Source organism: Carettochelys insculpta, chromosome 31 (assembly GCF_033958435.1).
Source record: "Carettochelys insculpta isolate YL-2023 chromosome 31, ASM3395843v1, whole genome shotgun sequence".
Taxonomy (NCBI): Eukaryota; Metazoa; Chordata; order Testudines; family Carettochelyidae; genus Carettochelys; species Carettochelys insculpta.
Genome location: NC_134167.1, coordinates 3,283,593 through 3,305,830, shown reverse-complemented (window position 1 = coordinate 3,305,830; position 22,238 = coordinate 3,283,593). Strand labels below are relative to the sequence as shown.

The 22,238-nt window shown below is 43.2% G+C and overlaps 1 protein-coding gene across 3 annotated transcripts in view; it reads left to right on the top strand.

Annotated features, from left to right (window-relative positions):
- SLC25A37 (solute carrier family 25 member 37) overlaps positions 1-12,747 on the top strand; it is a 28,565-nt gene extending 15,818 nt beyond the window's left edge. For 2 of the 3 annotated variants that reach the window (XM_074981756.1, XM_074981757.1), the window contains exons 2-4: positions 1,935-2,163; positions 4,413-4,469; positions 7,276-12,747. In XM_074981756.1, coding sequence (XP_074837857.1) covers positions 1,935-2,163; positions 4,413-4,469; positions 7,276-7,796 — 807 coding nt within the window. In that variant the 3' untranslated portion in view covers positions 7,797-12,747. Of the gene's footprint in view, positions 1-1,934; positions 2,164-2,190; positions 2,242-4,412; positions 4,470-7,275 lie in introns of those variants that run through there. The other variant, XM_074981758.1, reaches the window with a different exon arrangement.
- The last annotated feature ends 9,491 nt before the right edge of the window (positions 12,748-22,238 follow it).

The following is a 22,238-nucleotide window of genomic DNA, read 5'->3' as shown; positions in this document are numbered from 1 at the left end:
TGTGAAGGTTCTGGTAAGCACACAGCATGGTACAGTGAACTCTTTCTCATTTGGCATTCTATTATCCAGAACTCTCATATAACCGGCATTTTAACCATAAGTAAATTTTAGTTAAGTTTTCCATAAGTTGATAGTGTACAATACTACTGTCGGTAAATAAAGTACTCTGCTTACATGTTTGTTTCTTAATATCTAATCTTGTTTTTCTTTAGTGTTATGCATTGCTAGATATACCTCTGTATTACCCATAATATTTGAATATCCAGCAACCTCCCAATCCCACGGCTGCTGGATATGAGAGTTTACAAATGTTAACATTGACTCTACTAGATTGCTTAAAAGGTTGCACATACTCTGCAGCAGCATGAAACTGCTGAGTTGAAATTCATGTGCCAACTTGAAAGCTCTTGAACAGGGACTGGGAATGGCTCACTCATGACAATAAGTAATTTTCCCCTTTAGGTATTCTCACCTTATTATGGTGGGAGGTAGGCCACATCAACCCTGATTGAATTGGCCTCATTAGCTCTGATGTAACACTCCCATCTCTGTGAGATGTTTATCAATCTGCCAACTGAAACTTCCACTTCATGCTTGTGATGAAGTGAGTTGCAACCAATGAAAGCATATGCCCTAATAAATGTGTTAGCCCTTAAAGTACTACGGGCCTCGTCATTGTTTTTGCTGACACAGATTTACACAGCTACCTCTCCAAAACAAACTCTGCAAGTTCTTTCTGTTTGCCTCTTCAGTAACTGTGTGCCAGGTGACTTTTGATCGCTTTTCAATTGCTTTGGTAAACTGCCTCTGTTTGGTCATTTCCTGACAATCGCTAGAAGAGGTTTGAGAGGTGGAATGGGGAAATGGCGTATAGATTATTTAATTAAAAAAAAAAAAAAAGGCACATTGCAGGCTCGATGCTTCATATGTTGCTCAACCCAAACTCCGTTAGTGAGGAAGTTGGTACACTTGCTATCTCCTAACTGACCCACCCCGTTTGTATACTCATGCTTTGAATATGTAACTACCGAATTATATCGTCCCAACACAATCATGCCAAACACTTTAAACACTTGGCCATCACTGGGGAGTATTGGATGTAATGCAGTATGGGCTGCTAGGCCTAACAGTCCTTAATACATTCCCTTTCTCTGCAGCAAAGGAAGAGACTTGTTCCTGGGCTCTGTGCCGGTGTCGGTGCACTTTGCTTTGTGAAAGAGCCCCAAAGTCTTGCTTAGGCTATAGCAGCCCCTGCTGGCATGCTGCTGGAATGTCTGCAGCATTGGCTCGCGTTGCACAACCAATTTCTTTAACTGCAATGAAGGGTGCTGTGGCACCTTATAGACTAACAGTAAAGTTTTGAGCATGAGCTTTCGTGAGCACAGACTCACTTCATCAGATGCTGCCTGTAGGAGAGCACCCCAATCACCAATTTCTTGGGTGACCTGGAGCTGGGAGCCAGTGTGTGTTATGGTACAGCACTGGGAAGGAGAGACAGGGATGGGGAAGCTGTCTGTTTCCCTGGGGGGCTGCTCTTCTTTAACGAGCTGTAGCTGGTAATGACTTAGCAGACCCCTGCTTGTCTGGAGGTTAACATAAGCAAAGGCCACTGGGGGTTCTCCAGAATGCCAGTGATGGACCGTGTGAGGTAACAGGAACGCACATCTGAGTATCTGAATGGGGCTTCACAGCTTCCATATCACGCTGAGCTTATCCTTGGCCTTGGCTGAATGTTCTCGGAAGCGTCTCAGTGCTGCTGTCTGTGGATTAATATGGCACAACCTAGTGATGTCAGAGTTTAGCAGATCAAAGATGTTCACGTCCCTAAGAAGGAAAGTGCATGCTGGCTCACAGGAGTGGTGCTTGCCTGAGAACAATTCACACCTTTGCTCTTCTGAGGACCTCTAACTAAAACACTCTTCTTCTCCTTACAGACCCGAATGCAGAGTTTGCAGCCAGACCCCAAAGCCCAGTACAAGAGCGTGTTTGAGGCCCTGAAAAAGATTATCCGCACAGAAGGCTTCTGGAGACCGTTACGAGGCATCAACGTCACCATGCTGGGGGCTGGCCCTGCCCATGCAATGTATTTTGCCTGCTATGAAAAAATGAAAAGGACTTTAAGTGACATTATTCACCATGGAGGAAATAGCCACCTGGCCAATGGTATTGTGCAGCTCTTGGCAATTAATTGCTTGCTCCATGCATCTGCTCTGGTCTGGCTTCCTTGAATGTGTCCTTCAGGTGAAACTGGGCCCTGCTTCCTTTTGTTGCATTCACCCTGGTCTTGCACTGACTCGTGAAGTGTAACTGCTCATGGTAGGGGGTGGGTTGCAAGTGGTTGGCAGGCAGGTGTGACACATGCTAGCTGTGATGGAGCTAGTATACCAAAAAATAGCAGCACCGTAGCAGTGGCATGGCTGGCAGCTCAGAGTAGGCCCCTGAGTACAACCCCATCCCAGGCCCTATTTGCTTGTCTTGCCCAAGTGGCCACTTGTGCCATCATCGCCATACACAGTCTTCATTGTGCAAGCCAAATCAGTGCTGGCATGTCCCATGTGTATCTGAGCTGGGAATTGCATATCCCAGCTGTTTACATGTCCCTGTGGAGAACAGATTCGCTTTGAAAGAAGCTTTCACATTGTAGCCTTCTCCCTTGAGTGGGTTTCTTCTTTCTCCTACTAGGTAAGGGAGCCAAAAAGACTTATTGGAACCTCTATGGAGAGAGGCTTCTTAAAAGGGGGTGCTGCATATATACGTACACAGAGTCCAGACACAGTGCTCACAACATGTGTCCCTCTTCAATGCACAACACTGTATGTGGTAAGATACTGTCTCTGGAAGAGGTCTGCCAGCCACCAGACTTTCTTCTTCCTTCCACCAAAATTGATCTTTGCCACACAGCAAACCATAGGAAAAATGCTCTGGCTCAATCCAAGTTACAGACTGGATGCAGGAGTCACTTGGTGAAACCTTTAGGTCTGTGTCATGCAGGATGAACTAGAAGATCACGATAGTCCCTGCTGGCCTTAAACAATCCCCCTGAAGCTCTTTCAGGTTGTTAGTCTTAGTCCCACAATAACTCTCTTGTCTGGGTGTGTTAATCCCAAACTACTGTCATAGCATATAATTAATTTTGAGATGGTCTTGAAACTAAATGCAATAGTGGACATCCTTTTTCTGGTGGATCAACGGTAGTGATATCAAGCCCTTTGAACATTTAAAAATACAATGCAGTAGTAGCCTGGTGGATGCGCTTGTAGTTTTAAAAAAAACAGGGATTTGTTCTTACTGTGCTGACATAGGTTTACTTGGGTTTTGGTGCAGTACTCAAAGCTTTGACTGTAACTGATGGCCAGTGGCATCTGCCTGCCCTCTGCTCTTAAATGTCCTATAGCAGAGCCGATGTGCACTAGGTTTTGTTTTCATTAAGCGACTTGCTATAATGCCCTTCTCTACAGAGGGTTTTGCCATTGTAGCTATATTATCAAAACCATCTAGTTGGACACTTGTTAGTGTATTAGCACTTTATACTGGCACACCTTGTGCACATTCCCTTGGCCATCCTAAATTGTAGCTGTGCTCACACTAGAGGATTTTATTGGCTTAAATATATTGATGAGGGGTGTTTTGGCTTTCCCTCTCCCCCCCGCCCCGCATACCCAAACAGACAGCTAAGCCAGTAATACTTGTGTAGGTCAGCACTTCATTTTTTCATAAGCACATGATTGTATAGGAGTAGTTATTTCCCATAGCTCTTTGCCAAAAGGGTACAAGCTTTCAGCAGCAGGAGTGGAAATGTTGAGGACAAGGAGAACTGCTTGGAAGATCCAGACAAGCAATAGAAAAATCCGCCAACGGAGGCTCAAGGGAAATCTAGCTATGCTTGAAGTGGAGCTCTTCGAACAGTGGTTAATTAAAGAATAAGTAAGGCCTCAAATACATTAGAAATTACATTAAACTAAACATTAAAAATCACTTTAGATAAGTTGATGCAAACTCCCATTTAAAAATGCTTTTAAACCGGTGTTAACCTTGTTTATATCAGAGAGTAGCTTGCATATATTTACACTGATCTAGTTAAATGGGTGCAATTTTGTAGCATAGATGAAGCCTACGTCCATCGTGTACTAAGGAAACAGGATAGACATCATGGCTTTTCCTATTGACCCATCTCCATTGGCCAGCACATTAAGTCATAGCAGATGTCCCTTCCAGCCCATTCCACAGATGGCTTTTATTGTACTTCAGCTAAGAGCTGAGGACTCTGAACTTTGAGAATATATTGTGGGAGCTGAGGCTGTTGCATAACTTTGATGTACTTCCTGCCTGAAACTGTAGCTTAGGAGCAGTCTGTACTAACCTACGGACTCTGTCAAGAACTCTAACATGACAGGAACTCTTCTGTTTTGCAGGGATAGCGGGAAGCATGGCCACATTACTCCATGATGCAGTAATGAATCCAGCTGAAGGTAATGTCCTTTACTGTATGTGCAAGTGGAGTTGAGTTGGGGAAAGTAAGTTGCTTGGAAGCTCCCCAGCCGAGTAGTATGCAACAGCAACTCTCTTCACTGGCTGTGGGCTAAAGGCCATAGTAATCTTGAGCTAAGAAGGTTTGGTTGCTTCAGCTGGAACTGATTCAACTTCTCCCTTGGGTGGATTCTGAGCACTTTGTCATAATACACACTGAAAAAATAGGTCCTCCATTTGACTGATTTTGGCCGTGTCCACACGAGCTCCAAACTTCGAAATGGCCACGCAAATGGCCATTTCGAAGTTTACTAATGAAGCGCTGAAATGCATATTCAGCACTTCATTAGCACGTGGGCGGCCGCGGCACTTCGAAATGGACGCGCCTCGCCGCTGCATGGCTCGTCCCGACGGGGCTTCTTTTTGAAAGGACCCTGCCTACTTCGAAGTCCCCTTATTCCCATGAATTGATGGGAATAAGGGGACTTCGAAGTAGGCGGGGTCCTTTCGAAAAGGAGCCCCGTCGTGATGAGCCGCGCCGCGGCGAGGCGCGTCAATTTCGAAGTGCTGCGGCTGCCCGCGTGCTAATGAAGCGCTGAATATTCATTTCAGCGCTTCATTAGTAAACTTCGAAATGGCCATTTGCGTGGCCATTTCGAAGTTTGGGGCTAGTGTGGACGTAGCCAATAGCTTTATGCTCTTTTCTAAGCTAGCTATTGAAGAGCAAGACTGTCTGAATGCTCTCTTGTTTTTGATTGGCTTAAAAAAAGCCGCCTCCTCACCCCCAAACTCTGTAGCTTGTTATTTAATTGAAAAACCATCTGTGTAGCCAGATACTGGGTAAAACAAAAACCAGCGTGTGCTGCAAAGGTGTCATGCAGGCATAGGTAGAAATTCTGCATTTGTTGGGTTAGCTCTGTCAGTACCATTCTGAGGGCAGAGCATCATCTTGGGGAAATTCTAAGAAAATTCTTGGTAGCAGAGCCCAGTAGGTAATATAGTTGGGTAGAACTCCTCTGCGTTTCTGCATGGCATCCTCAATGTGCATCCTTTTTAAACTTATGGGGAGACTTCTGGGGTGAAATTTTTTTGCACGATTGTAGTCATTGGGGCCATATTGTTCCAGACAGAGACGTCTACTGTCTTGTAAACACACTGGATGGCGTGCAGAATAACTGGTGGTCAGAGCCCATAACTTTCAATGTTGAACACAAAATGCCATCTGGATTTTCAAGCAAACCAACATCTGGCACTACATGCGGCTCTTTGACTTCTTTTGTGGCTTCCAATGCTGTAATTGCCAATTTAAAAAAAAAAAATCCCTTCTGATTATTTTTGAGAAATGTTAAATGTCTAAAAGCCCAACGATGAACAACTCCTATCCAATAGCAAACAATATGTGATCTTGAAACATTGGATAACTGTCCCTTCAATATATGCAGTGCACTGTGGGATATGATACCATGTGTGTGTTTTGGTCATGTTGCTATAAAGTCTTGATTTTTTTTTTTTTTTTTTTTTTTTGGACAAGGAACAGGAAATGTGCAACATTGCTCCTGTGAAGGGCAAAACACATTAAGAAAGAAAACTGAAATTAAATGTAAAGTAAAACTGGCATCATTAAAGTGGGTAGGAGTGAGGGTTAGCAAGATTGTGATACAAACACATGTGTAAAGTGTGAGGAAGTAGAATAGGTAAAAAGTTTGTGAACATCCTGCTGTAAACATGTATCACATTACAAATCATTGTGTGTATACTGCTCTTAAAATAGAGATTACAAACTGTATGGTTTGACATTAAGAACCATCTCTCATTCACGTGTATTATGGCTCTTGAATTATTGAGATTTTTTTACTGAATTAAAAAAAAAATGCTCTTCATATTTTGGTTGCCAACCCCTGACCTAAAATATCCAGCACTCCTTATCTTGCTCCATGTGGCTTAATATAGAAGGATAAACACGTAGTTGTGAATGTTCTTGATATGCTGTTGCCTTCATCTGTTATGTTTTGAAGTGCTTTGTGGAAAATGCGGGGAGGACTCTAAATGTACACTTTCAGGAAAAACTATCTTTGAGGGAAACACTATACTTATTAGATTTCACTGCATTTATTGGAACTGTCTGGTGACTTGTTGTGAAAACTCACATTTGTTTCCCAAAATAGAAATTTTGATCTGCTTTGTAGTTGGTTAAACACATTCTTGTGAAGAGGCAACATCCTTGTGGCTAATTGGAGCAGGGGACCACAAGCCAAGGACTTGTGAATTGTACTCCTAGCTTTGCCACTGATTCTGTACAGCCTTGAAGCAAGTCACTTAACGTGCAGTTGCACTTCCATTGCCTTAATGGCGTATTGCTGTGGCAAGTGTTACCATGGAGGCTACATTTGCACTTCTGGGGAGATTGACGCTGCTGTGGTCAATCTTCCGGAGTTTGATTTAGCTTGCGTGGTAGGGATGTGCTAAATCAAACTTACAGGGTGCCTGCCCTCGGGCTGGTACTCCTGCCCCTGGTTAGGAGTAAGGGAAGTTGGGAGTAAATTGTGTAGCCTTAATGTTCTTGTTTGAAGACTTGGATAGGATGATTATCACTTAGAGAGATACAACAGATGCTGCTATGGTCCGCATTAGTCAAGTAAGTTGCTCCCTGAGGTGAAGGAAAGACTTGTAATGCATGTGAATTAGGAACACAGCTAAAGGTTGGGATGTTGGTATTGACAAAAGAATTTGGGTTTAAATTGTGTCTCTTCTATCTCATTGGCTGCCTGTCCATTCTCTCTGGTGCCACTTGACCTCCTGCGAGTGCAGTGGTGAAGCAACGGCTGCAGATGTACAACTCCCCCTACAAAAATGTTTGGGAGTGCGTCAGAACAGTGCACAGGACTGAAGGGCTGGGTGCTTTCTACCGAAGTTACACCACGCAGCTCACCATGAACATCCCCTTCCAAGCCATTCACTTCATCACGTACGAGTTCGTGCAGGAGCAAATCAACCCGCGCCGGGAATACAACCCCAGCTCCCACATCGTCTCTGGTGCCATTGCAGGGGCCACGGCAGCTGCAGCCACCACGCCCCTGGATGTCTGCAAGACATTACTTAACACTCAGGAAAACATGGCCTTGAGTTCAGTGAACATCAGTGGGCACCTCTCAGGAATGGCCAATGCTTTCAGGACAGTTTATCAGGTGGGTGGTATCCCCGGGTATTTCCGAGGGGTGCAGGCTCGTGTCATTTACCAGATGCCTTCAACTGCCATCGCGTGGTCAGTGTATGAATTCTTTAAGTACTTCCTCACCAAGCACAAGCTGGAAAAAAGATCTCCTTATTGAAAGACTTGGGTAGAGTGAGCCTGAGGTCCAGGGGATGTTTGTGCAAACTCTGTGGGGTTCTCTAGTGTTGTGAAACATGCAAGACTTCTTGTGGATTCACAACTGAATTTCACTTTTCTGTCTCAGGCAGGAAGGGAATTAAGTGGTCATTGAAGAAATTTGGCACCTCTTTGCTAGAATCCAATTGTCTAGTGACTTTTTATAATATATTTATAGCTTTGGAGAAGTGAAATTACTGATTCCCCTCCCCCCCATATGTAAGCTCTGGTTGAGTGTTGCCACTTCACCAGAAAATTTACGCTGCACAGGGAGGAAATATAGAATTGTGGGATATTTGACAGGAAAGAAATATCGTGTTACTGAACAAATTTTTATATATGACATACAATAGATGGATAATGTTTATCCTTTATTTTTCTATGTAAAATTTTTAAAACTATTACAGCTGGAAGTTGAGCTATTTAAACAAAACAAACAGACAAAAAAAGCTGAGTTCTTCCATTGTGACATGTAAGAGAATCAAAGAATTTATTTTATATTTAGAGCCAGAATGGCTTTAATCATAGCATTTAACCCAAAAACACTGGCCAGGATTTTTATCTGTAGGTGTGTAGGCTGTCTCCAGTTTTGATGTCCACCTGAAACCTTAAAGGGGCCTGACTTTAGGAAAGTGCTGAGCACTTGGTTTGTGAAAATTGTCTCCTTTTAAAGGATCTCAAGTGGGACAGCCAAAATCACTGGTTGCTCTTGGAAAACCTTAGTTTACTTTTTACACCAGTAGCTGACTTAATCTTACTTTTAAAGACAAATATTTTGGGCAAATTTATTTTAAAGGTACATTTTTTGGTGTTGTAATAGTTAATAGGTTTCATTCCTCTTATTTATTCGTAATCTATTTTCCACTTATGCCTCGATCCTGCTTCCACAGCAGTAGCCCAGTGCAGGACTTGTGCTTGCTTACGTGCAGTGTGTTACTCTTGCGCATAAGTGTGCAGGAGCAGAGTATCAGTTTACAGTTCTGTAAGATGTCCTTAATTGTACGAGTTGCATACTGACCTTAAGGATGTGGTCAGCAATAGTGCAAAAAGAAGCCCTTGGAAAGTGAAACCTTAAACAAGAGACCAGCAGAATCAAAACCCTTTTGTGAAGCAAAGCCAGCAAATAGCAGCTGGCTGTCCAACTAGTGTGTGTATAAATGAAGTGTCCTAAAACCTAAAGTCAGTGGATTTTAGTGCTTTTGGGACAGTTTGCTGCTATGAAATCCTGTGCTCTATTTTGTGCTTCTGTAGAAAAGAACTTGGTGCATTCAAAAAATGTGCATTGGACCCTCAATTCTCTATCTTGTGCAGGCTTTTTTTGCAAGCTGGGCTTGTGGACCATTCCGCTTTGCCTCTGTACTTCATGGTCTTACATTTGTAATTCAGAATCCATCATTTACCAGGCATAGCTCCTTCACTTGAGGCTAGAAAAACACTGGCCACTCTCCCCAAATTAAACCAGCCAATTTTGCAAATACAGGGGCTGAATTTTAAATGTCTGTTCATTGGTCCAAGTTCTCTAAAGTCAGTGCAGCAACAATGCAGAAGATGGAAAGGTTTTGAGTGTCCAAAGAACCAAAACTGTACTAATTCCTAAAGATGTTGAATTTATTAACTAGTAGCGAGTTATGTACCGAGGAGGACACGGTAGCGAATGTTACAATTGATGAAAAACCAGCAGGATTTTTTTTGTTCTGGAAATTTAACTGACTAGTAACCTCCCTCCAAAGGGTTTTCTCTATGAAAAGGTAGATGATACCTGAACCCCAACGAATGAAACTATAAACATTTTAAACACTCCTACAACTGATACTGCAGCAGGCAGTATTTCTGTTTGTTTGTTTAAGTTTGACCACTTTGTATATAACCAGTTTTTCTGTTTCTTTTGTATTTCATATGGGTTTTTCAAATTGCACTGTGGAAGAATCTTTTTTTTAAAGGAAAATTTTCAGAAACCAGCGAAGGCTGGCTGAGGGCCTGAGGACAACACAGAGAGAACTCGAAGCTGCTTTTTTGAGTTGGAGTTGACATTCCTCTAACACCAGATTAAGTCTTCATCGTATACCTTGTATCAGTCATTTTTCTGCTCACCTGATGGAAGGGGGGAAAAGCTTTACCATGTCTAATACTTGCACTTAATTTTACTTGGAGTTTTTCCATTTAAGGTACAGTTTAGTTTGTATCTAATAATGAAGAGTCTCCGTGAAATTGGAATGTCCCAAAGGTTTGAATGAGACAAACTGGCCATTAGGTTCTTTACCATGTGGTGACTGTCATGTGGTCATACTCATGCATTAGGCTAAGTTTTTGGCCAACTACTTTGGTTGGCAAGTAGTTATTTGGGGAAGTTAAATCACTGCAAGGAATAATTTAGAGAACGTAGATGCAGCTTGTGTAAATGTTTCCTTACAGATGAGAAGGAATTATGAAACATTCTTTTCAGGTCTGTTGCTGCTATTTTACATTCAAATACAGAGCTTTTAAATTGAGATGATTGTTGTATTAACACTAGAAAGCATTCATGATGATCTTCGTATGAAGAGCTTGGTGAGCAAGCTTGGAAAGGTTTTTAACCTGGAGCTTTCAAAGGATTTAGAAGTGTGTTTAGGCTGCTTGGAAAAATCCTGTCCCTAACTTTTCATTAAAGGTGAGCAGAGCTGGGAGAGAGTGTGTGGACTGTATGGGAAGAATCTTGTCAAAGATACACTGAATACCATTCAGGTATGAATTGAGCACAAACCAGCCAAAATTCAAGCCTGTATTTCCGAAATTTTGCCTAGTCTGTGAGGGTTGGTTTTTTAGTGGGGGGGTTGTAGGGGGGTGAAGGCTTTTTAAACTTGGTGTGAGAAGACTGTGTCTACATTAATTCTAAGAGGTGACCAGTTAATGGGCAAGCAACATTCAAGAAGTATTCTTCAGTTCTTAGCACTTGAAAGTGATATGTGAGTGTGTGTGGTATTTAGAAAGTAGTAAACATTTAAAGTGCAGTATTTCAGTGATGGTTTAAGAAGAAGTAAATGTCATAGTCTGAAGACCTCTCCAGATCTTCCACCTCTAAAGGGGGGGAAAAATCCTGTGGAGTGTTTGGAACGTTGATGGTATTTGAGTGTCCAGATTGAAATGGATACTTGACTTGCTTGGGCTCTTTAAAAGTCCCAAGTATTACCACCTTGTTCAACAGACTAAGGATGCATTGGCAGCTACTCGTAATCTTTACCAAGTAACTACTGTGTTACCACTGCAGAGGGGTTGGGGTGATGCAAGAGGGATCTGGGATTCCATCCTGGCTCATGCTTCATCAGCACACAAGATTGTAAAACAAGCCAGAACCTCACTTGACATTCACAGTGCTGGGTACCTAAGAAAGAAAACCCCCTAATATTGCACGGCAGAATTTTTCTGGACAGTCATTAGCAGTAACTGAAGAGCCGTGTGCCTTGTTTAGATCCTTCTTTGCACATAAGACTGTTTTTACAATTCGTTAACTCAGGTTTGATCCTAAGTGAATTAAGTTTCTCACCTTAGAATAAGACCAGCTATAACAGCTTGTTTCCATCATAAAACAAGAGGTTGATTTCTACACACTAAACTCTACAGCAACCTGCATAAATTCTGGCAAGTATTTACTTTGTATTGATATCTCAGCTTGACCTCTGACCAACCTGCAGACCAAGCCTGAATATATGTCCTTGGAGGCCAATGGCGAAGTTTCTACTACCCTTGAAGGGTCTGGGGTGCACAAGATCAGAAACAAAAGGCCAGGCTTGCAAAGGGCTCAGTGCTGCCTAAAGTTGGTAACAAACTTTCAGAAGAGTTGTTTAGGTACCAATAGAAGCAGCAAGTTTTTTTTTATTTATTTTTTTTTTTAAGCGTTTCCAGTGCAGTTGCTGATTTCTACTGAATCTGACCATTTACTTGGAAACTTACACAGGACTGAAGTTATTTGGAAAATGTTGGGTGGTGAATATTTGAAAACCTAGCCCCTTAATACAGAGTATTGCCAGGGTTGTGTAACTGAACACGGACCAATAATTTCAGCGTGGAATGGAGACATTTTGGAATCTTGTGCATTTTCTCTTCTTGCAGGACTTCATTCAACTGTAACTCTTTTCTTTATCAACTCCAATATTTGCCTGTTGGATTTCCCAGTTTAAAGGATTTCCACCAAAGCCATGTTGGCCGTGTCTACACTAGCCCCAGACTTCGAATTCGAAGTTTATAATGAAGCACTGAAATACATATTCAGCGCCTCATTAGCATGTGGGCGGCTGTGGCACTTCGAAATTGACGCAGCTCGTCCAGACTCCTTTTTGAAATGACCCCGCCTACTTCAAAGTCCCTTTATTCCTATGAGCAGATGGGAATCAGGGGACTTCGAAGTAGGCAGGGTCCTTTCGAAAACGAGCCCTGTCTAGACGAGCCACGCAGCAGTGAGCCGCATCAATTTCGAAGTGCCGCGGCCGCCTGCATGCTAATGAGGCACTGAATATGTATTTCAGTGCTTCATCAGTAAACTTCGAAATGGCCATTTCGAAGTTTTTGGCTAGTGTAGACACGGCCGTTGAGTTGCAACTTTTAAAAATAGTATTTCCTATTCCACCACTAACATTCTGTTTGACATTTTTAAAACAAATTTTGTATGTGAAATAGCTGTATTGCTGCTTTGTGACTGCAACAAACGCACATATTTTTTTAAGGGAGAGAATGTGTTAAGGGGTTTTTTTTTTTAAGTTGATGTTTTAAAATTCCAGTTCTTTTTTTTTTAATTCAAGATTGTAAAGTTTTTTTTTGTTTTTGTTTTGTGTTTTCTTTTTTGACAACATGTATTTAATAACGCAGAAAGTTTGGCTTCTGAAATGCTGCTGCAGTTATAACACTGGAGCTCCAGGAAATAAAGTCTTTGATCTTTGTCCTTGTCACTTGTGCTTGATTTGTTTGTTTAATGTTTTACATGGTGGTGGCACTGGGAAGACTTGATATCCTGTTGTGGTAGGCACAAGCAAACATAGTAAATGGTTCCCACCCTGAGCGTAGAAAGATGTCCTAGTGACCAGAGATGCTGGCCTGTCAGGTGGGAGAACAGATTAAGTTCCCTTCTCTGCCAAACCTTCCTTTGTGATCCTTGGGCAAGTCATTTAGATTCTCTGTGCCTCTTTATTCCATATGTGTAAACTGTCTATTATGGGCCTTCCCTACCTTACCATAGAATTGAGGATAAATACATCAAAGATTGAAAGGGAGTCAGATATTAGGATAATGGAAGTTAGGAAATAAAATACCAGAGGACTTGCAGTCCATAGCAGGTCACACCCCACATAAGCAAGAGCAGCGAAATCACTGAAATAAAATGGCTTGTCACAGATCAGTGGGTGGGTAAAACTGGTCCCTGTCACTATCAATAACAGTTTTACAGAACAAACCAGCAGAAATGTAGCACTTTAAAGACTAACAAAATGATTTATTTGGTGATGAGCTTTGTTGGGCCAGATCCACTTCTTCAGATCAATTTCTTTTCCAATACAGACTGACTTATATAAGTACAGAGGACCAACAAAAAAAAAATTGCAATAAAAGCTGTCAGATCAAATAGCATAGAAGGAAGGGAATGAGAGGTGGGGGGATGTTAGTTGTCCTGTCTGAGATAATTATGAGCATCAAAGAAAGGGAAGCAGTCTTTGTAATGCGTGAGGTAGTTGATGTCTGTTTATACCATGTGTTAGTGTGTCAAAATTTGAAAGTGTACGCTAAGTCAGAAGTCCTGCTCTAATCTGTTAAATTCTCTGTGATGATCAACCTTTCTGTTATTGTAGAAAATACATGAGTAGTGTGTCTATATAGTAACCCCTTTGGTAACCAATGTGTTAAGGACCAGCTGGGCCCCAGGGGCTCTTTGGGAAGAGGGATGGGGCGTTGCTATGGGAAAGTAAAGATAGCACTGGCTGCTTGAGCCAGTCCCTTTATGCAGGCTCCATTGCTTGTTCTGCTCCCAAACCAGCAGATCAAGGCAGCAACAGCCTGGGTAATAGTGAAATGAAGGAACTTCTTCCTGGCATGTCAGTGGGGCAGAATGCTGCAAGAAGCAAGGGAGCAAGAGCGTTCTTCCATCCTTAGAGGGATGGTCCTACCATTTGTCTGGGCGGGACGCTCAGAGAAGAGGGTTGGAAGGGCTTCGGTGGGAGGAAAAGGTTGAGACTTCACCTGACTCTTACCCCTGTGCTGTTAAGCCTTCAAGGTAAAAATACTTCCTTCCACAGTATCGAAGAGTTGTCGTGAGCAATTGTAGGCCTCTCATGCAAACTCAGAGCTACACTTCCTAGTCCAGGTGATATTTATAGATGCATTCCTGCTAAGAATGGATTAGTTTGGGAAATTCATAAGCCCAAAAGCATCAGAATTTTTCCCTCTTGTTCCTGTAGTAAAATGCATGTGCATTTTTTCCCCTTCTGCCTAAAGCTGAATTTAAAATTTCTTCCTGCCTAAAAAGAAGTCGCTGAGAGAGAGGGAGAGAGAGCTTTACTGAGAATACATTCTAATTTCTGGATGATTCTGATTTTGTGAACTCTGATTTCATTATGATTTAGAAGCAGAAACACCAAAATTTTGCAGATTGAAAGTCTGAATCTAGAGTAAGTCTACATAGAAATTAACCATGTTTAGAGAAAAAAAAAATTTCTTTCAAAATGACACTGCTTTCTGAAAATGTTGAAAGATCCCCCTTCAGTGAAATTGAGACAACTGCTACAGGCTAAACCTCTCTAGTATAGCACCCTTGGGACCTGACTGGTGCTGAACGAGAGACTTTACTGGACCATAGGATGTCACTATTGGCTAGCAGCGTTACCAACACTCCCACTGCTTACAGGGCTCTTGGAAGACATTTAGGGGTAAATTACAGCTAAATAACAGCACAGAACTCAGAGACAGGACTGGTAGCTGTAAGACTTCACAGGACCATTGGAAACTTGATACCCCCATGACGAGTAGTCATCTGGCTAACTGAAATCATGCTGGATTCTGGATGTTGCTGGACCAGTGTCCGATTACAGAGGTTCAACGTGTAGTTTGATTGGGAAATACTTTGTACCCAACTTGCCCTGGGAGAGAGTTGTTTTGAAAATTGAAGCTATTGTCAACTCTATAATACACAGGTTTTGAAAAATCTGTACCCTTTGGTATCGCTTGGTTTGCAAGATGAAGCTTTCATTTCTAATCAGGCACACGTTATCTTTTACAATGAAAATTACTACCCTGCTCTGTCTGCCTTCTTGCATCATGCTGTATTTCATTCTTCCAGAATTTCCTTCCCCCTCCACAAAGTAACAACATTAATATTTGGATCTGAATGTCTAAGCCAGAGTGATTTAGTATGTTTGAAATCAGGTGAAATAAGATTCTGCCCTTAATTTGTGCATTCAGATTTAGCCAATTTCCATTGTCCTGGAATTAAATTTCAAATGATACAATGTCAGTAGAAATTATTCCTGTTTGAGCTTTGTTTTGGAAAAGGTCAGTATGGCCAGCTGCAGCAGCCCAAAAATGATGAGTCAAGATGCCAAAAGCACTTGTCTGGGCTGGAGGCTTAGAGAAGAGGGGTTTTTTTTTTTGGTCTTCTGGGTTCTGAACAAGCTTGTGTTTACAACTCTGAAAGCTAGAATCTTCCTTTAAAAGGCAAGCTAGGCTTTTCTTATATACACATCATTTCAAGAGTTACATATTTCATGAAAAAAAACCCATCAGTTATCACCAGTCTCCCACGCTCTGAAATTGGCTATTTAAATCTACAGTGTAACTTGCTGGTCCTCTAGAGAAGAGAGGAGTTTCTGAGCTCCTGTTTCCCTTCATGCATCTCATAAGCTTTTTTTGCAACTCACTTTATGCCACAATAAAATCATTAGTCTTTTAAGGTATACCCGGCTCCTTGTTTTTGCTGAAACAAACAAACAGAGCCCCCTCTGAAACCTGAACTCCTATTGATTGCCACAAGGTGGCATCTTGCTGTCATTCTGTTTCAAGCTGCTTATGCATCTGAAGAGCAATTCAGTCTCAAACTTTCTTAGAGATGCAAAGTGGGTGTGATAAAATTTTACTGGACCAACTTCTGTTAGTGAAAGAGACCATCTTTCAAAATACACAGAACTCAAGTGCTAGGAACTAGCTTTATCGGTGCACTCCATCTTCCTCAGAGGTATGAGATGAAACTCTCCTTTAGTTCTGCAGATTTTTACATCTAAACTAGAGTAACATCTGAGCACATGTAGCACGGGCAGGGGAACCTCCAGGTTGCTGTTTGGCAGCAAGTTTGGGAAAGAGGTAGGAATTGATCCCTAACTTAGGGCCTGGGCCCTCTCCATGGCCATCCTTCCTTCTTAGGCAAAGCCTGTCTGGACAAGTCGGTGAACCTTGTGTTCTTTGTCCTTCTCTTGAAATAAGCCTTGTGATAATTTCCCTAGAGCCATTTCAAACAAGGTGTGCAATGTGTCGCGGCTGACTCTTGTCATTTGAGCCGAGCTAGCTCAACCAACCAAGATGTATCAGGCAGTAATTTTTAGCTTCTGCTTTACTTCCAGGACTGGTGGAATGTAGAATGGCTCAAAGTACCCAAGGTGTGTACTAATCCTTTAGAAATGCAAAGTGATGCTACTCTTACGAAACAAATTACAAATAAAGAAATAAGATAAAAAATCCCTTTGGACCCAAATGCAGCTCTGTCTTGGGCACTGAAGCTATTTCTGAATCCCTTGGAAATGCACATGAGATGTATGCTTCAGGGGCAGACCTCCTATTGCCATAGACTTCTGTCTAAAGATCAAGGATAGCCTATGACTCTAACAATGTATATCATGGGTTTAGCATTCTGACTGATTGGACCCTTTTGTCATATCACACATGTTCACAAGGCTGCTAATCGGATGCAGGAAGAGCCAGGCTGGACTGAACCCAGCTGCAACACCCTATCTCTGACAGCAACCAAAGAGTCAGGCAAGTGCTTCCTTTCAGTGTTTCTGAACATGCCTGATGGCGTTGGGTTTTCTGGAAGCTGAGTGCTTGGGCGGCCACCGAGGGAGGATTCAAATGCTGCCCAGCTAGCCAGCCAAGTGCACACGACCGGCAGCACATATTTCTATGGGTGGTGAGCATCGGCACATGCAGGTGGATGGGAAAAAACAGGGAACACAGATGGTAGCTCATTGCCCCAGTATCTGAGCACCTTCAATGTATATTCAATACCAAGATGCATACATGACTGCAATGGGCCAAAAGACAGCTGTAATCTTCAGATAGCATAGGCTGTATATTGACTGAACAAATATTAACAGCCAATCACACGTTGACTAGGTTCTTGTTTTAAAACATCACAAACTTTACACATTTGGTGAGTAGCGGAGATTAGTGTCTTTCAAAGACCTCTAGGTTTTGGGTCTATCTCCTAATTGCAGCACAGGGCACTCTGAAATTAACACCTTGCATTGCTGGAATGTGCGTACCTCAGACTAAGCATCCATTTCTACCCTGTCATATTCTAGACAAAACAGAAAGAAAACAAATTACCCTTTGGCTTCCAGGTGAATCCCTCAGTGATGCTAAGCGGTATCTCTGCAGACCATAGTTTGTGTTACATTAGGAATGCCCAGTGCCTGCTGGAAGAAGGATTGGTGTGCTTAAAATGTATTGCATGGTAAGACTAGTTAATTTATTTTTCTTGTGTAAGACTGGCTATACTGGGTCAGACCAAAAGTCCATCTAGCTCAGCGTCTTATCTTCCAAAGTGGCCAATGCTAGGTGCCTCAGAGGGTGTGGACAGAACAGGGAATCATCAAGAATCCCTCTCGTATTACCTACTCCCTAGGTCTGACAAGCGGAGGCTAGGGACGCCATTTATATCTGTCTTGGTTCACACCCGTTGTTGAACCTAACCACCATGAATTTATCTTCTTTTTTGAACCCTCAAAGTCCTGATCTAAACAACGTCCTCTGATAAGGAGTTCCCCAGGCCAACCATGGGCTGCGTGGCGCAATACTTTCTTTTGCTTGTTCTAAACCTGCTCCCCATGAATTCATTGTGTGACCCCCTAGTACAGGTTGAAACTCCTGAAATGTGGGATTCTCTCATCTGGCAATGTCTGTGGGCCAGCAGGACCATGGCTCTTCCAGGACCAAAGAGTCTTGGGGCTGGGAGCAGGAGAAGCTGGGTGGACTAGCGGTCAAAGCCTAGCGCAGGGGCCACCAGGATGGGGGCAGTAGCAGTCAGGAAGCCTGGGCCTGGGATCAGCAGCAAGAGAGCCTCACCTTGAGTGCCAGGTGGGAAGCCAGCAGCCAAGGCTGGGTGGCAGTGGCCCATGGCTGGGGAGAGGAGGTAGGAAGCCTTGGCCAGGGCCAGAAAATGGCAGCTGATGGCTGAGCCATGTCTGGGGAGCCTCTAGGGGTTGGGAAGCCACGGGCAATAGCTGGGAGAGGAACCCAGGAGCTGAAGGCCTGCAGGGGGCCACTGACCTCCCCTGGTCTGGCAAAATCCCTGGTCTGGGACTGCTCAGGTCCTGAGGGTCCCAGGAGGTTCAACCCATACTTATGTTATGGGAGCAACTAAATAACGTATTCGCTTTTCCCACCCCAGTCATAGTGTTACAGATGTCTACCATATCCTTGCCTTGGTTTCCTCTTTTCTAAGATGAAAAGTCCTAGTCTTTTTAAATCTCTCCTCAGAAGGCACCTGTTCCAAACCCCTCATCATTTTGTTGCCCTTTTCTGTACATTCTCCAGTGCCAAGATTTCTTTTCCTTACTACATTTGAGCAAGGAGCACGCAACCCTTCCAACCTAGCCTTTACTAGAGAACACAGAAGTCCAGGTGCCAGTGGCAATGCAGGAAGACTTGAGGTCAGCAGAAAGGGAGATATAATCTGGGCATGTTGTGGGGGCCTTCCTTGCCTTTAGTGCCCAGGCCTTGGTTTTAGGCCACGATTGAAGACTGTTCCTCCAGCAGACCTGAAGGGTAATATTTTAACACTGAAAAAGAGGATGCGGCAGTTTCTTAACTGATCTACTGGCTCCCCTTTGCTGTTCTCCTTGAGGCTTCCATCCAAAACTGGCCAGAGGTCCCTGTAAATCGAGTGCTTGGGGAGCCATGCAGGAGACATTCAAATGTCAACCAGCTGACTAGCACAGTACCTAGAGCCATCACCATGTGTTTTCCATTGGTGAGTGCACATCCACACATCCCTCAGTGGCTATAACAAAATTTATTCCACACACAGAGGGGGAAAAAATAGAGGGAACATTTCTCTTGACCCATTTTCCTAATGGTCCAGTGCAGACTTGTACTCAAAATCCCTGTTTTGTCTTGTTCTTGTAGGTGGATCCTATAAAAAGCGTTTTCTCATTTCCAGTGGGAGATTATTCCTAAAACAAATAACTCTAATGGTTAGAACAATTATTCTTCTCTGGTGGTCAGCCTTCCTTTTTCCTTTTCATCTTGCTGTCCCTTTGTTCATGTTTCACAATAAGGCGTGCTAGAATGAGAGGTGCGTGAGTGCTGAGAAATATTTCAAAGGGATGTTTAGCCAGATTTTTAAATGAATTTGCTTCAGTTGTTTGCACCTTTGGTTGTGTTTGGTTTCATGATTATCACTGGCAAGTAAGTTCAACTGGCATGAATTTTTTCCTGTTGTTATCTAATATGCAATGAGCTAGGAACTCAATGCCACTGGATATGGTATGTCAGCAAACAGTCAGGGTTTGATGCCTATCAGTAGAAGAATTAAGTGTCAATTGTTGCAGGACCTGACTTGTTTGTCCACTGTGACTGAGTATAATCATCTGGGCTAGATTTATCAACTGAAATCAGCACACAAGCACCTGAAAGTTGGTGTCTTCCCACAGTCCTGTACCCTGGGCCTATAGCTGTCATTTCCAGCGCTAACTCTGTAGTGCACACAATGGGATTGGTCACACTGCATAACTCAACCACTGCAGAAGTCACTGGGGAAAATTCTGGGGCCCATGGTTTGCAGGAAGTAGTAAATGACCATCTCTAAGCTGTTAACCTAAAACCACACAGCATAGGGTGTGCCAACTCAGACACCAACTAGGCAATCTGAGCAAAGAGCTTTGCAGGTGACTGGTGCTACATGGGTGTTTACTGCTATGCTTGTGAGAGCAGGTCTGGGAAGCAGTTTGGAACGCTCCTTCTGCAGGAAATAGCTGCTTCCTGAGAAGGATTGGAAAGTGCCATTTTCAGAATCATGTGGCCTTCCAGTAGAGAAGCTGACAATGATTTTAGCACTCTCCAAGGTCTTGTGAATAAAGATGCCATACATGGATCAAGAGGCAGCCTGGCCTAATAGAGCACTGGACTCAGGTCTCCTGGGTCCTCCCCTGGATTCTTTCACTGATGTGCTATGTGACTTCGGGCAAGTTACTTCCTTTTCTTTCCTCACATGAGAAATGATGACACTGACCAGGGTTCCTATTAACTTTTTCCATCCATATGTGGAATAAATTTTGTCATGTGTGTCAAGACATGTGCGGATGCACACCACCAATAGAAATGCATGCTGCCAGCTGTGAGTGCTGTGCTAATCAGCTGGGCAGCATTTGAATCTCTCCTCGGCAGCCACCAAAGCACACAGCTTCCAGGGAACGCTGATGCTGACCCTCCTTTGTCAGGTGCTTGGAGACCTTTGACTGAGACTCACACAGGGAGTACCTAATGCCCTGTGTGGTGGTGTTCCAGGAACGATCTGATGCGAATGCCAGGCATCCAGAGTCACAAGGAGAGTGTAAAGAAACCACAGGAGGAAAGGCAGGAGCTGAAAGGGCATCCTCCCCTGAATTAGTCACAGGGAGCTTTAGACAGCAGTTGGTAGGACACAGGCTCAGATCCTCAAAGCTGTTAAGGCACCTACCTCCTACTGATGATCTAAGCATTATTGACTGTACTGGAGAACTCCGGAGGGGATGTGTGCAGGGAGTCCCTCTAATTTTTTCCTTCAAGGGTGGAATAAATTTTGTTCTGTGCACTGAGGCATGTGCACCACCAGTATAAACACATGCTGCTGGCTGTGGGTGCTCTGCTAACCAGATGGGCCACATCTGAATTTCTCCTGGGCAACCTCCCAAGTTCTCAGCTTACAGAGAACAGTGGACATGTGTCTGTTGATACATTGATAGCTCCTTTTCCTGTAGACTATAAACTCTTCACAACCACCTGTAATGTGTTTATCCTCACAATACCCTGGTGAGTCAGGGAGCTGTTGTTACGTCCATTGTACAGCTGGGGAAATGAGGCACAGATAGGCTTAGTGACTTGCTCAAAGTCACAGGGTGAGTATATGACAAATGGAATTGAATCAAGGTCTCCTGTGTTCCTTTTTAGGGTCCTAGCTGCTGGACTGTGTTTCCCTCTTTGCAATCATGACTGTACCATAGGAATAAGTGTAATTCTGGAGATAACCTGTGAGGGAAAATCTTGCACTAGAGGAGGTGTGGTATTTTATACATATGTCTACGTAACTATATAACTCTCTAGGACAGGTTAACAGTGTTTAAAAGCATGGCCCAATGCAGTGTTCAGTGGACACATGTCTACCTCACACCAGTGGCTTTCTTACCCCTTGGTTGGCAGCCACAGCAGAGCAGGCAATGACCCGTGAGAGGTGCAGGGGTGGGAAATTTGAACTGCTACTGCCCCGGGAGCTGGTTCCATGAACATTCAGAGGATTGTCGCCATTTATGGCTTATTTTGTGAGTGTAAATGAATTATAAGTGTGCAGATAGGAGTGAAATTCCCTTAGAAAGAGCAAGGGCGAATATGCTAGGAACTGGGAGACAGTTTGGTTGAATACAAAGTATTAAATGTTGTTGCTTATCTCTACAAACACTCTCCTAGCCCTATCAAAACAAAAAAGCAACCAAGTAGCACTTTAAAGACTAGCAAAATACTTTATTAGGTGAGCTTTCGTGGGACAGACCCACTTCTCCAGACCAGAACAGACTCAATATCTGGTCTGGCTATGGTCTGAAGAAGTGGGTCTGTCCCACGAAAGCTCACCTAATAAACTGTTTTGCTAGTCTTTAAAGTGCTACTTGATTGCTTCTTGTTTTGATAGTGTATAGACTAGCACGGCTTCCTCTGTGTTAGTATTCTTCTAGCCCTCTCCTTCTCAAACAGCTGGGGCTTGCAGCAGGTTCAGAACGTTCACTCACTCTAATCTGCTAAACCTAATCTCACTTGCACCTGTGCGACTCAGGAGTCACTCTACACGGGGGGAGCAGAGTGAAACTGGCAGGAGAGGAGAGTCAAGTTTTTTGAGAGAAGTCTTTCTCAGCATGTTTTTCTGGTAGCTAGTCCTTCACAGTGAGACTAAAGAAGTAGGAGCATCTGTAAGATGGTCATTTTGGGTCCCAGT